The sequence below is a fragment of the Herpailurus yagouaroundi genome, unplaced genomic scaffold (assembly GCF_014898765.1).
Source record: "Herpailurus yagouaroundi ecotype Mexico unplaced genomic scaffold, PumYag 190, whole genome shotgun sequence".
Lineage (NCBI taxonomy): Eukaryota > Metazoa > Chordata > Mammalia > Carnivora > Felidae > Herpailurus > Herpailurus yagouaroundi.
The window spans coordinates 7,957,333-7,967,367 of record NW_024412421.1 but is presented as its reverse complement, the minus strand read 5'-3'; the positions used below and the strand labels follow the sequence as shown (position 1 = coordinate 7,967,367).

Here is a 10,035-nt window from a genome sequence, read left to right as displayed (position 1 = left end):
CCCACCCTCTGGGGAACGCAGCTCCTCGGAGTGTCTTTAGGAATCGGAAATTTCCAGTGTGGGTGGGAGCAAAATGGAACTCTGGTCCGTAGACTCATACGGGGAAGACTGAACCAAAAAGAGGCAAGGAACAGGTTCAAACACCTACAGTTAGGCCTACGCAAAGCAGACACCTTCTCTCCATTCCCAAGTAGGGATAAAGCATCCTTGACCTCAGTCGTAGTTTTGCCCAGGTCCTCTCCAAATATTTACATGAACTGCAAGGATCAAGGTGAAGGGAAAACCCCACAGCCTGGCTGCCCTTTCGCTTCCTTCAAACCGGGGGCTAGTCTTCAAATACCTCCCTCCCAAGCTCCCAGCACCACCTTCCCAAATCATAGTTAAGAATATCAGATGGGGTTCCAGTCGGGACTTGGGCAAGTTCTCTAAGCCTCAGTTTCCCCATCACTAAGATAAGGGCTAGGTCATACCTCAGCTTTGTACAAATTAGAGAAAGGCACTTCTTTTCCAGTGCAGCCCCAAGCCAAGGCACCAGCTTGATGAGCACAGAAAGACTGGAATTCAGGACCCTCTTCGCCCCTCAGCCGGGTGCCTTTGTTCAGTGAGCAACCTGCACGACCATTCAGGGCCACCCTGGATAGTCTCTCCTTTGTAGACTTTACGTGTGATACTGTTTAACACTCATTATTGACACAATTATTGGGTAAATTATAATAAGGCAACACGTTTTTATTCAATCCTAATTTTTTTTTTTTTTTTACATACTCTTCAACAGAGAATGATATTAACTAAACCCTACGGCCCTGCGGCCTTTGGGGTCCTCAATATGATTTCTCTTAGAGGCAGAGAATTAATATTGTTGAGTAATAAGAAGGATCCCCTTTTCAATTCTCCCATCTCTTCTGAAAAAGATCCAGTATTGAATAATTCCAATACTTGCTAATCAATACACACACACACGCACACACCCTCTCGAAGTGATTCCCGAGCAAGCACCGTGGCTCAAATGTTTTAGATCACTTGGTTTTAGTTGTTTTTTTTTTTTTTTTATCTCTTCCCATTTCCCTTTATGGTGAGTAAGACCCACTTTTCAATTTGCAGTAGCTGTATCAGGTTTTCTTTCCCAAAACATGTATTTAAGTATTTAAAATGAGTCAACTTAAGGAAAAATGTTAAACAATAGCAGAGGTGGTGGCGGAGGGCTTGAAGTTTGGGAAACTCAACACCGCTGACTCCAGACAAGCCCAGATCCTGATGTTTTCTCAGCTTTCCCAGTTTCGAGTTGGGAGGAGGCTGGCGGAGGAGGGCAAACCGTCCAACACCCAGAGGTTCCCCGCTCCGCTGCATCTGGAGCTGGGCATCCAGGCCTTTCTGACTGTTCCAGCAGTCGGTTCCCTCTTGAGCTCGACTGGGAATTTGCTCCCTGCAAGTCCTGACTTTCATACACCTTCACCTCTTTGAGAGGCAGGCCCGGTCCTGTCTCCTGAGCTCTGGGGACCTTCTCAGAGAGAGACATGCCCCCTCTAGAATGACTGGGTCCTCCAGGTCGGCTCTGTCAGGCTGAGCCCAGGCCGGAGCCCGGCAGGGACAAGCCAGGGGCCTGTGGCAACCTTCCCTGGCCCAGCGAAGCCGCTGCGCCCTTCCAGATTAAGGAGTGAGTGGAGCCGGGGACACAATGAGGCTGTGTTTGATCCCGCGACGTGTCACTCATTTCAAACAATTCATTGCCACTAGACGACGACGTTGTCAGGCGCTAATTTCCTGGTGGCGCTCCATCACAGGCCTCGAAGCACCAGGGGAGGGGGGGGGGGGCAGAGGCCCACGGGTCGGGGGCGCGAGGGAACCTTCGCGAGCGAGGCGGGGGTTCCCGTAACGAGGCTTTTAATGAGGGGAGCGCGGCCGGCCTTTGTGGAGAAGCCCGAGGAGGCGGCGGCGGCGGCCGGGCCGAGCTCTCCGAGAGGTCACTTCCTCCCCGGGGCCCGAGCACCCGCCATCCCGTTGAGGGCCAGCTGCGGCCACCAGGCCGGGCGCCCGCTGCGGGCTCTCTTGGGCCCGCGCCACCCTCGCCGGCCCCGAATTGCGGCCGGAAACGGAGTAGTTCCCTGCAACAATGCAAACGCGCTCATTACCATCTCCTCAATATGCATGAAGAAAATGCACTAGGCTGGCCGAGCCCCATCACCCGGCTCCGGCCTCGGCATCCAATAAGGCGACATATTCATCTCCCAAGATGGATGAGGAGGGGGCGCCGCAGGGAAGGCAGATCCACGGGGGGGGGGGGGGGGGGCCCACACGTCCCGGGGAGGAAGAGGAGAAGAGAGAAAATACAAGCGCAGCAGAGCCTGAGACGCAGACCAAGGAATCGGAGAAGGAAATAGATTAGGATGAACGAACGAAAGAAAGGTGGACGGAGAAATGAGGGAGAGGGCGAGGGGCAGACAGGGGTAAAAACAGACAAAATAAGGGAAGGAGCAAAACTGAGAAAAGTAACTGCGAAGTGGTCCAGAGGAGCGGATAAAACAACGAAATGGGGAGCGCGCGGAGGAAAGAATGGACATGAAGGAGTTAGAAATCGAATACCCAGACAGCGGGACAGACAGACACAGACGGGGAGAGGAAAACAAAGGAGAGGGAGGCAGAGAAACTGCTCAAGTCAGGTGGAAAAAGGATGATCGTGGAGAGGTAAAGAAAAATCAGATCACTTGCGCTGAAGGCCAGGTTTTCGGTCCCGGCCATCCTGGGCTCTGCGAGTCGCGGGCAGCTCGGAGACGGGGGCCCGAGGGCCAGGTGGGGGACGCGCGGGGGCGCAGCGGGGTGCCAGGGGCCGCCGGCCGGCCTCGCACCCCTCCTTGGGCTGCCCTGCAGGCTCCGGGGTGCCCAGGCCTGACTTGGGGCCCACTCTGCGCGTCGCGGCCCGCAGCCGCCGCGGCCGGCCGGGCGGCCTCTCCCTCGCCGAGAGCAAAGTTGGCAAAGTTTCTCCCAAAGTTTCCCCGACGCTTCTCGGGACGCAGGGACCGGCTCCGAGGCCCTGGCGGCTGGTGGGGAGCGGCAGCCCGTTCCGGGGCGGCTCTGGAGGCCGCCGGCCCGCGCCTCCTGGGATGCCCGGGGTCCGGATTCCGGCCTGATGCAAATCCCTCCCGGTGAGGACGCCAGGCCACGCACTCCGGGTGTCTGCAGGGCTGCTAATAGCGGAGAGAGAGAATGCGGGGGAGAGAGAGAGAGAAACAGAGAGAGAGAGAGAGAGAGAGAGAGAGAGAAGAAAAAAATATTCTCAGCTCAATTTAAGTCTCATGGAAAGGGCTTACAACTGTAATTAAATCATTAAATTCTTGTCTACGCTTCACAGAGCGGAGAGAAATTAACTTCCCACCAACCTCATTTTCTATTTGAACATGAAATAATGATTTTCTGCCCGTCTAATTACAAAGCCAACATCTGATCAAGCCAGCATCCAGAGGGGATTATCACATGCACGAGTATTAGACCTCATTACCAGCTTGAGTGCAAAATTATTACATCTTGTAATTGGATGGTGAGATTTATATACAGATCGGCCCGGTTTCTGTAAGATTGTAATTACAAGCTTCGTTGGTTAGCTACTTATCAGAACTTTGCAGGAAAACAAAACAAATGACTGAGGAAAACGAGCATTTCATTAACCTGTAACCCGAGCGCGGGGGGAGGGAGCGGCGGGAGCGTGCGCCGCGGCGTCTGCAGGAAGCGGAGGGATCGCCGGCCGCACTGCAGCCCGGGGATTTCGGTTCTGGGAGAGAAGAACTGAAGATGGGCCTCGGCGGGGAGACCTAGGGCGACAGCGGCGCCCCTCGACGGGGACGCGCGCGCGCACCGTGGGGCTGGGCGAGGAGGGGGCGGGAAGTGGGCCTGGTGGCTAGGTGCTCGCTTTCAGTGCGCGGCGCTGCCCTTGAGCCTGGCGGGCCGCGCGGCCCCTGGGCATACGTCGGGCCGCGCGGCCCCGGGTGCGAGTCCAGCGAACGCTGCTGCGTGCACCAAACGTGTGCTAGGGACACCCTCTCCGTGCACTGCCACACTCTGGGCCGCGTAGAGAGAGCGCCTACAGCAAGACTCCGAGGCGCTTTGTGCGCCGGGAACGTTGGAAGAAGGCGAAAAGACGGAGACGCTTTTGTGTGCGGCACGTTTGTGCGCGCGTGCCTTTCCCAAATCAGCTTCCCGTGCACCTGCTTTTCCTCCCTGTGCGAGTGTATCACTTTGACCTCATCCCTTGGATTAAAAAGCTCTGGAAATGGTTCGGCTGTCCTCGAACCCCAGAGTTCAGTCCGGAGCCGGGATCCGTTGGCCCCGTCGAGTTGGGGAGCCAGTGCCACGTCGGGGCTCGGCCGCCTACGACGCTGAGTCCCGACGTGAAGCGCGGATCGCCGGGGCAAGGGCGGGGCTGATCTCTGCTGGACACTAGGGTAGCGAAGAGGCCGCTTCCGCCCAGGACCTGGGCGCCTTCTTGAGTACGCGTATGGGTTTGGAGGGGGGGTGCCTTCGGGGCTATGAGCGCCCTTAGACCTTCGTGGTTGGGTCACTGAGAACAACCTTGTCCCTTTCCTGGCCTCCACGCTGCCAGGTCAATAGTTGGTTAATGTGGAAGAAGCGTCTCCGGGGCTCATGGTTTTTCTCTTATCCTTCTGGAAGAGCTGAGTTAAATAGCGAGCGTTTCATCCGGGCATTTACAGCGCAGCCCCAGAGTCCCCACCTCGGAACCTAGCTCTTGGCTCGCTCTGGTCTGGCGCCACCACTTTGCACAAACTCTAGGGTTCAGGGCCGTCGAGGCTCGAGGTCTGACACCTAGGAAACAGTCCGGGAAATAATGTTACCCTCAGTTTTGTCACCCCTGAAATCTTCCGCGAGAAGGTGAGCCCCATGACTCCCTATGCCATTTGGCTTCGAGGTTTAACTGCAAACGAAATCAGGCTCCGAGGAAACATTTCAAAGCCAGAGCTTCCCCTGATATCTCCTCCTCTGGGGAGACTCCAGCTAAGGCCAACGCCCGGTATCTGGAAGAGAAGCAGGTGGGGAGAGGCTATGGGAAAGAGCTCGACCGGATTTGAGGAATTTGAAAAGGCCACACAAGTCAGTTTCCCCACTTGAACCCCAAACCTGGCCGCCCCCAAACTTTCCCTTGTCTTCCACCCCATTTTTCTCTGGAGCCGCCGCCGGGTGCCAAGCCCCGTGGAAAGAAGACGGGGGGGGGGGGGGGGGGAGTGATGGGCGAGGTCAAAACTGGGAGTTCATTCCTCAACTGGAATGCCCAAAGCTGCTTGGACCAAAGATAGCCCGGGCCCCTCACTCTGATGGAATTCGGATTCAATTGCCCTCTCCATCAGCGCGCGGCGGCCAGTTTCCGCCTCGAAGCCCGAACTGGCCACTCCAGGACAGAGTCGCCGCCTCCGTGTTGTCCCCGGAGCGCTACCGCGGCAGGTCTGGCCTGCGCGTCAGTCGCAGCCGCGGCCTAAAGCTTTTAGCCCAGAGCCTCTACGATTCCGGGAATGTCAATCCTGCTGCCGGCTGCACGCCCTAATCCGTGAAGGTGGGCGTTCGGATACTGGGATTTCAGGTTCGATTTAGGAAATATTCCACTGTGGGACCAAAAGTCTTGCCTCCCATCCCCACCCGAGACGGTGATAGGATCCTTACGGAAAGAAAGCGTGTTGGCACGGCGACCGGGGCGCAGGGGAAGGGGTAGTGAAAGGAAGGGTGTCTACAGACCGAAAATTCCAATATACAAACTTCTCGGAGCGCTCTGGGAAAGTTCCTGGAGCCTCAGCCACCGGCTCTCTGCTCCTCCACCATCGCACACCCGCTTAGGGCACCGGCAGGCTCCACTTCCCAGTCGTGGCTCCCCAGGATCCCCGGGGCGGGACGGGGGGGGGGGGGGGGGGGCGGGTGTCCACACTTCAGTCCCTGCAAAGGCAGAGCCCGCCATTTCTAATAAGAGATTCGCACCCGGACACCGGAGGCGTTAAAGTGGCCGGGTAGGGGTCTGTTTCGCTCCCCTGGGCAATGAGATGGCCTTTGAAGATTCGACCGGGGTGCACCCCTTCACCCCCTCGCGAATTCTTCTAGCTTTTTTCCTACGCCGCGGACAGTGCCTGGGGTCTAGAGGTGCGAGCCGAAAAAGGGTCCGGGCCGAGGAAAGCCCCAGCGCCTGCCCTGGACCAGGATCTGGTCCCGACCCAGGCCCCGCGCTGGGGCGGGGGGAGAGGTACCGAGGGCGGGCGGCGGGGAGGGGCGAGCTGACCCCGTCCTAACCCGCGTCCCCAGCGCCTCCCGCTCCCCCTCCCCGCGCAGGCCGGAGGGGGCGGGCAAGGACTCCCAGCGCCCGGGCTCGCGGCCCCGCCCCGCCCCGCCCCGCCCAGCGCGCCGTATCCTCCGGGGTGGGCGGCCCCGCCTGGAAGGCGCCCAGGCGATTGGCGACTCGGGAAGGAGACGCGAGGAAAAGTCGAATAAGAGGGCGCGACGTCAGACCCGAGATTTGGGGAAGGGCAAGGGAGGAGGTGAGGGCGGGGACGGACACACAGACTTAGACACAGATCCACGGACTCACACCCCCCACACAGCACCCTAAGTGTCCCCAACTTTAGGCCGCCTGAGCCCAGGGCGCCGAAGCCAGGGCTGGGGGTGGGGGTGGGGGGGGGAGTGTCGTGGGAGTAGAGAGAATGAGATAAAAACAGGGGTGAAGAAAGAGTGAAGGGAGCAGAAAAGGGAGAAGAGCAAAAGGAATAGAGAGAACGGAAAAGGAGAGAGAAAAGAGTTTCCGATCGTCCGGGAGAGGAGCGCTGAGAGGGAGGGGAGAGGAAGGGCGAGGAGGGGGGAGTACAAACTAGAGGAGGGTGAAGGAAGCGAGGCGCGACACTGCTCGGGGAGAGGAGGGCAGTGAGGAGCGAGGCGCGGGCAGAGGCGGCTCGGACCGCCGAGAGGAGGGAGCGCGGCGCAGAGAGGAGGGGCTTGCGGGCCCGTAGAAATGTCAATCAGAGCCCGGAGCCCCGGGAATCTCCGCCAATCTGTTCGGACCTGACCTGGCTCCTCGCCGCCGCCGCCGCCGCCGCCGCCGCCGCCGCCGCCGCGGAGCAGATCAATAGGCGAACGCGGAGCGCTGCGCAGCGCGGGAGGCAGCGCGGCCCCAGCCCGGCCCAGCCCCCGATGCGCGCAGGAGCCCGCGGGCGGCGCTGAGCTGGGCGGCCCAGGGGGCCGGGCCCCCTCTCCGTCCGTGCCCCGCGGGCCACCATGTCCTTCCCCCAGCTCGGATACCAGTACATCCGCCCGCTCTACCCACCCGAGCGCCCGGGGGCCGCCGGCGGCGGCGGCAGCGCTGGAGCCCGGGGCGGCCCAGGAGCCGGAGCCTCGGAGCTGGCCGCCTCGGGGTCCCTGTCCAACGTGCTCTCCTCCGTGTACGGGGCGCCCTATGCCGCGGCGGCAGCGGCTGCCGCCGCCGCCCAAGGCTACGGTGCCTTTCTGCCCTACGCCGCCGAGCTGCCCATCTTCCCGCAGCTGGTAAGCGCCCAGGGAGCCGGAGTGGGGCGGGGGGGAGGGTTGGAGCTGGGGCGCGGGACGAGGTGGAGCGCGCGGGAGTAGACCAGCGGGGCCCAGGCCGGGAGGGTGGAGGCGGCGACGGCCAGGGCGGCTAGGGCTCACCCGCGCTCCCTCCGCGCGTGTCCCTTCCTTCTCCATGTGCGTACAGGGCGCGCAGTACGAGCTGAAAGACAGCCCGGGGGTGCAGCATCCGGCCGCGGCCGCCGCGTTTCCGCACCCGCACCCCGCCTTCTACCCGTACGGCCAGTACCAGTTCGGGGACCCGTCCCGTCCCAAGAACGCCACCCGGGAGAGCACCAGCACGCTCAAGGCCTGGCTGAACGAGCACCGCAAGAACCCCTACCCCACCAAGGGCGAGAAGATCATGCTGGCCATCATCACCAAGATGACCCTCACCCAGGTGTCCACCTGGTTCGCCAACGCGCGCCGGCGCCTCAAGAAGGAGAACAAGATGACTTGGGCGCCCCGCAGCCGCACCGACGAGGAGGGCAACGCTTACGGGAGCGAGCGCGAGGAGGAAGACGAGGAGGAGGACGAAGAAGACAGCAAGCGCGAGCTGGAGCTGGAGGAGGAGGAGCTCGTGGGGGAGGAGGAGGACACGGGGGGCGAGGGCCTGGCGGACGACGACGAGGACGAGGAGATCGATTTGGAGAACTTAGACGGTGCGACCGCGGGGCCTGAGCTGGCCTTGTCTGGGGCGGCACACAGGGACGGCGACCTCGGCCTGAGACCCATTTCAGACTCCAAGAATAGCGACTCGGACGACAGCTCGGAGGGCTTGGAGGAGCGTCCACTGCCCGTGTTGAGTCTGGCCCCGGCGCCACCGCCGGTGGCCGCGGTTCTGCCGTCTCCGCCCTCGCCTCCTGCAGGCCTGGACCCCTGCGCTCCTGCACCACCGCCCGCCTCAGCCCTGCAGAAGCCCAAGATCTGGTCCCTGGCCGAGACGGCCACAAGCCCGGACAACCCGCGCCGCTCGCCTCCGGGCGCGGGAGGTTCTCCCCCGGGGGCAGCCGTCGCGCCCCCAGCCCTGCAGCTCTCTCCGGCCGCGGCAGCCGCCGCGGCTCACAGACTCGTCTCGGCGCCGCTGGGCAAGTTCCCCGCTTGGACCAACCGGCCGTTCCCAGGCCCTACGCCGGGCCCACGCCCGCACCCGCTCTCCCTGCTGGGCTCGGCCCCTCCACACCTGCTGGGACTTCCCGGAGCCGCGGGCCACCCGGCCGCCGCCGCTGCCGCCTTCGCTCGGCCGGCGGAGCCCGAGGGCGGAACAGGTGACTACTGAGCGCCGCAGCGGAGGAAGGGGGTGGGTTCTGGGGGTCGCGCCGGGGCGGACGGAGATGGCAGGACCCCGGGGGGCGCGGGGCGCTTTCCACCCCGCGCCCGCCTCCCGCGGCCCTGAGTGCCGGCGTGGAGCTCTCTAAAGGCCCTCCTATTTCTTCCCCGCTTGCCTTAGATCGCTGTAGTGCCTTGGAAGTGGAGAAAAAGTTACTCAAGACGGCTTTCCAGCCCGTGCCCAGGCGGTAAGAGACCCCGCGGTAGGGGCGGACGGTGGGACAAGCAAGTGGGGGAGGAACGGACGCGGAGCACTGGAGGCTTTTGCCCCCGGGGAATGCAGCCGGGACGTGCTTTAAAAGGGGGACCAGACACACACTCCTCCGTAGCGCCCGCGGGCCCAGAGAGGCCTCGGGCAATCCCAGCCCGGCACCCGGGCCGCGGCCCAGGGTACGGCGCGCGCGGTAGGAACCCGGGCCCCCGCCGGGCCAGCGGCGACTCTGGGAAGCCCACCTGGCGGCCTTCGAGCCGGGACCTCGGGTCCCTACTCCTTCCCAACCTTCTATAGTTAAACCGGAAGCCCAACATCTACAGCTGGACATCATCTGACACTGAGACACCTCCCAGTACCCCGGCCTCAGTCCCAGGTTGGGTGTCCCAAATCCTAGGCAGCGTCGGTGCCCCGAACTGTCACTTCCTTTGCTACCACTGCTTCTCTCTTCCAGGCCCCAGAACCACCTGGATGCCGCTTTGGTCTTATCGGCTCTCTCCTCCTCCTAGTACTTATTTTTAAAAATTTTCAATCGTTGTAATAATTGTAAAAAAAACAAAAACAAAAACAAAAACAAAACTCTCTGTATAGTTATGACTTGTAAGCATGTCCGTGTATGAATACCTAAGAAACAAAACTAAGCAAAAAGAAAAAAAGAAAAAAAAAAAGAAATAAACCAAGTTCCCTCAGTCCTCCCCAAGTGGCTTCTGTACCCCACATTAGCTGAGTTTGTGAGGGTTTTTCTGGTTGATGTTGTTCGGTTGATTTTGGGAGGTGGAGTTGCCGTGAGAATAAGAGTGTCTGAGTTGTTTTTTTTTTTTTTTTTTTGTATATACAGAAAAATGTACATATGTGTGAACCAAATTGTACAAGAAAGTATCTATTTTTGGCTAAATAAATGAGCTGTTGCCACTTTGACTATAACCTGCCTGTCTGGG

General features: G+C 60.6%; 1 protein-coding gene and 1 long non-coding RNA gene across 2 annotated transcripts; one reads left to right on the top strand and one right to left on the bottom strand.

Moving 5' to 3' along the window:
- Positions 1–699: 699 nt before the first annotated feature.
- On the bottom strand, positions 700–6,783 carry LOC121045308 (uncharacterized). The gene is made up of 2 exons (XR_005797693.1): positions 3,661–6,783; positions 700–3,182 (listed from the first exon to the last, which is right to left on the bottom strand). It is a non-coding gene; the product is annotated as an uncharacterized LOC121045308 (long non-coding RNA).
- A 37-nt stretch (positions 6,784–6,820) lies between these two features.
- On the top strand, positions 6,821–10,015 carry IRX3 (iroquois homeobox 3). Its single transcript, XM_040498036.1, has 4 exons — positions 6,821–7,518; positions 7,706–8,825; positions 9,008–9,074; positions 9,552–10,015. The coding sequence occupies exons 1-4, from the start codon at positions 7,252–7,254 to the stop codon at positions 9,604–9,606; spliced, it is 1,509 nt and encodes a 502-aa protein (XP_040353970.1). The 5' UTR covers positions 6,821–7,251; the 3' UTR covers positions 9,607–10,015.
- Positions 10,016–10,035: the final 20 nt, after the last annotated feature.

Excerpts from the sequence above, each read along its gene's own strand:
- IRX3 (XM_040498036.1), top strand. The coding sequence starts at position 7,252 with ATGTCCTTCCCCCAGCTCGGATACCAGTACATCCGCCCGCTCTACCCA. Across the intron at positions 8,826-9,007 it reads GGAGCCCGAGGGCGGAACAG|ATCGCTGTAGTGCCTTGGAA; the intron begins GTGACTACTGAG and ends CGCTTGCCTTAG. Across the intron at positions 9,075-9,551 it reads TTCCAGCCCGTGCCCAGGCG|GCCCCAGAACCACCTGGATG; the intron begins GTAAGAGACCCC and ends TCTCTCTTCCAG.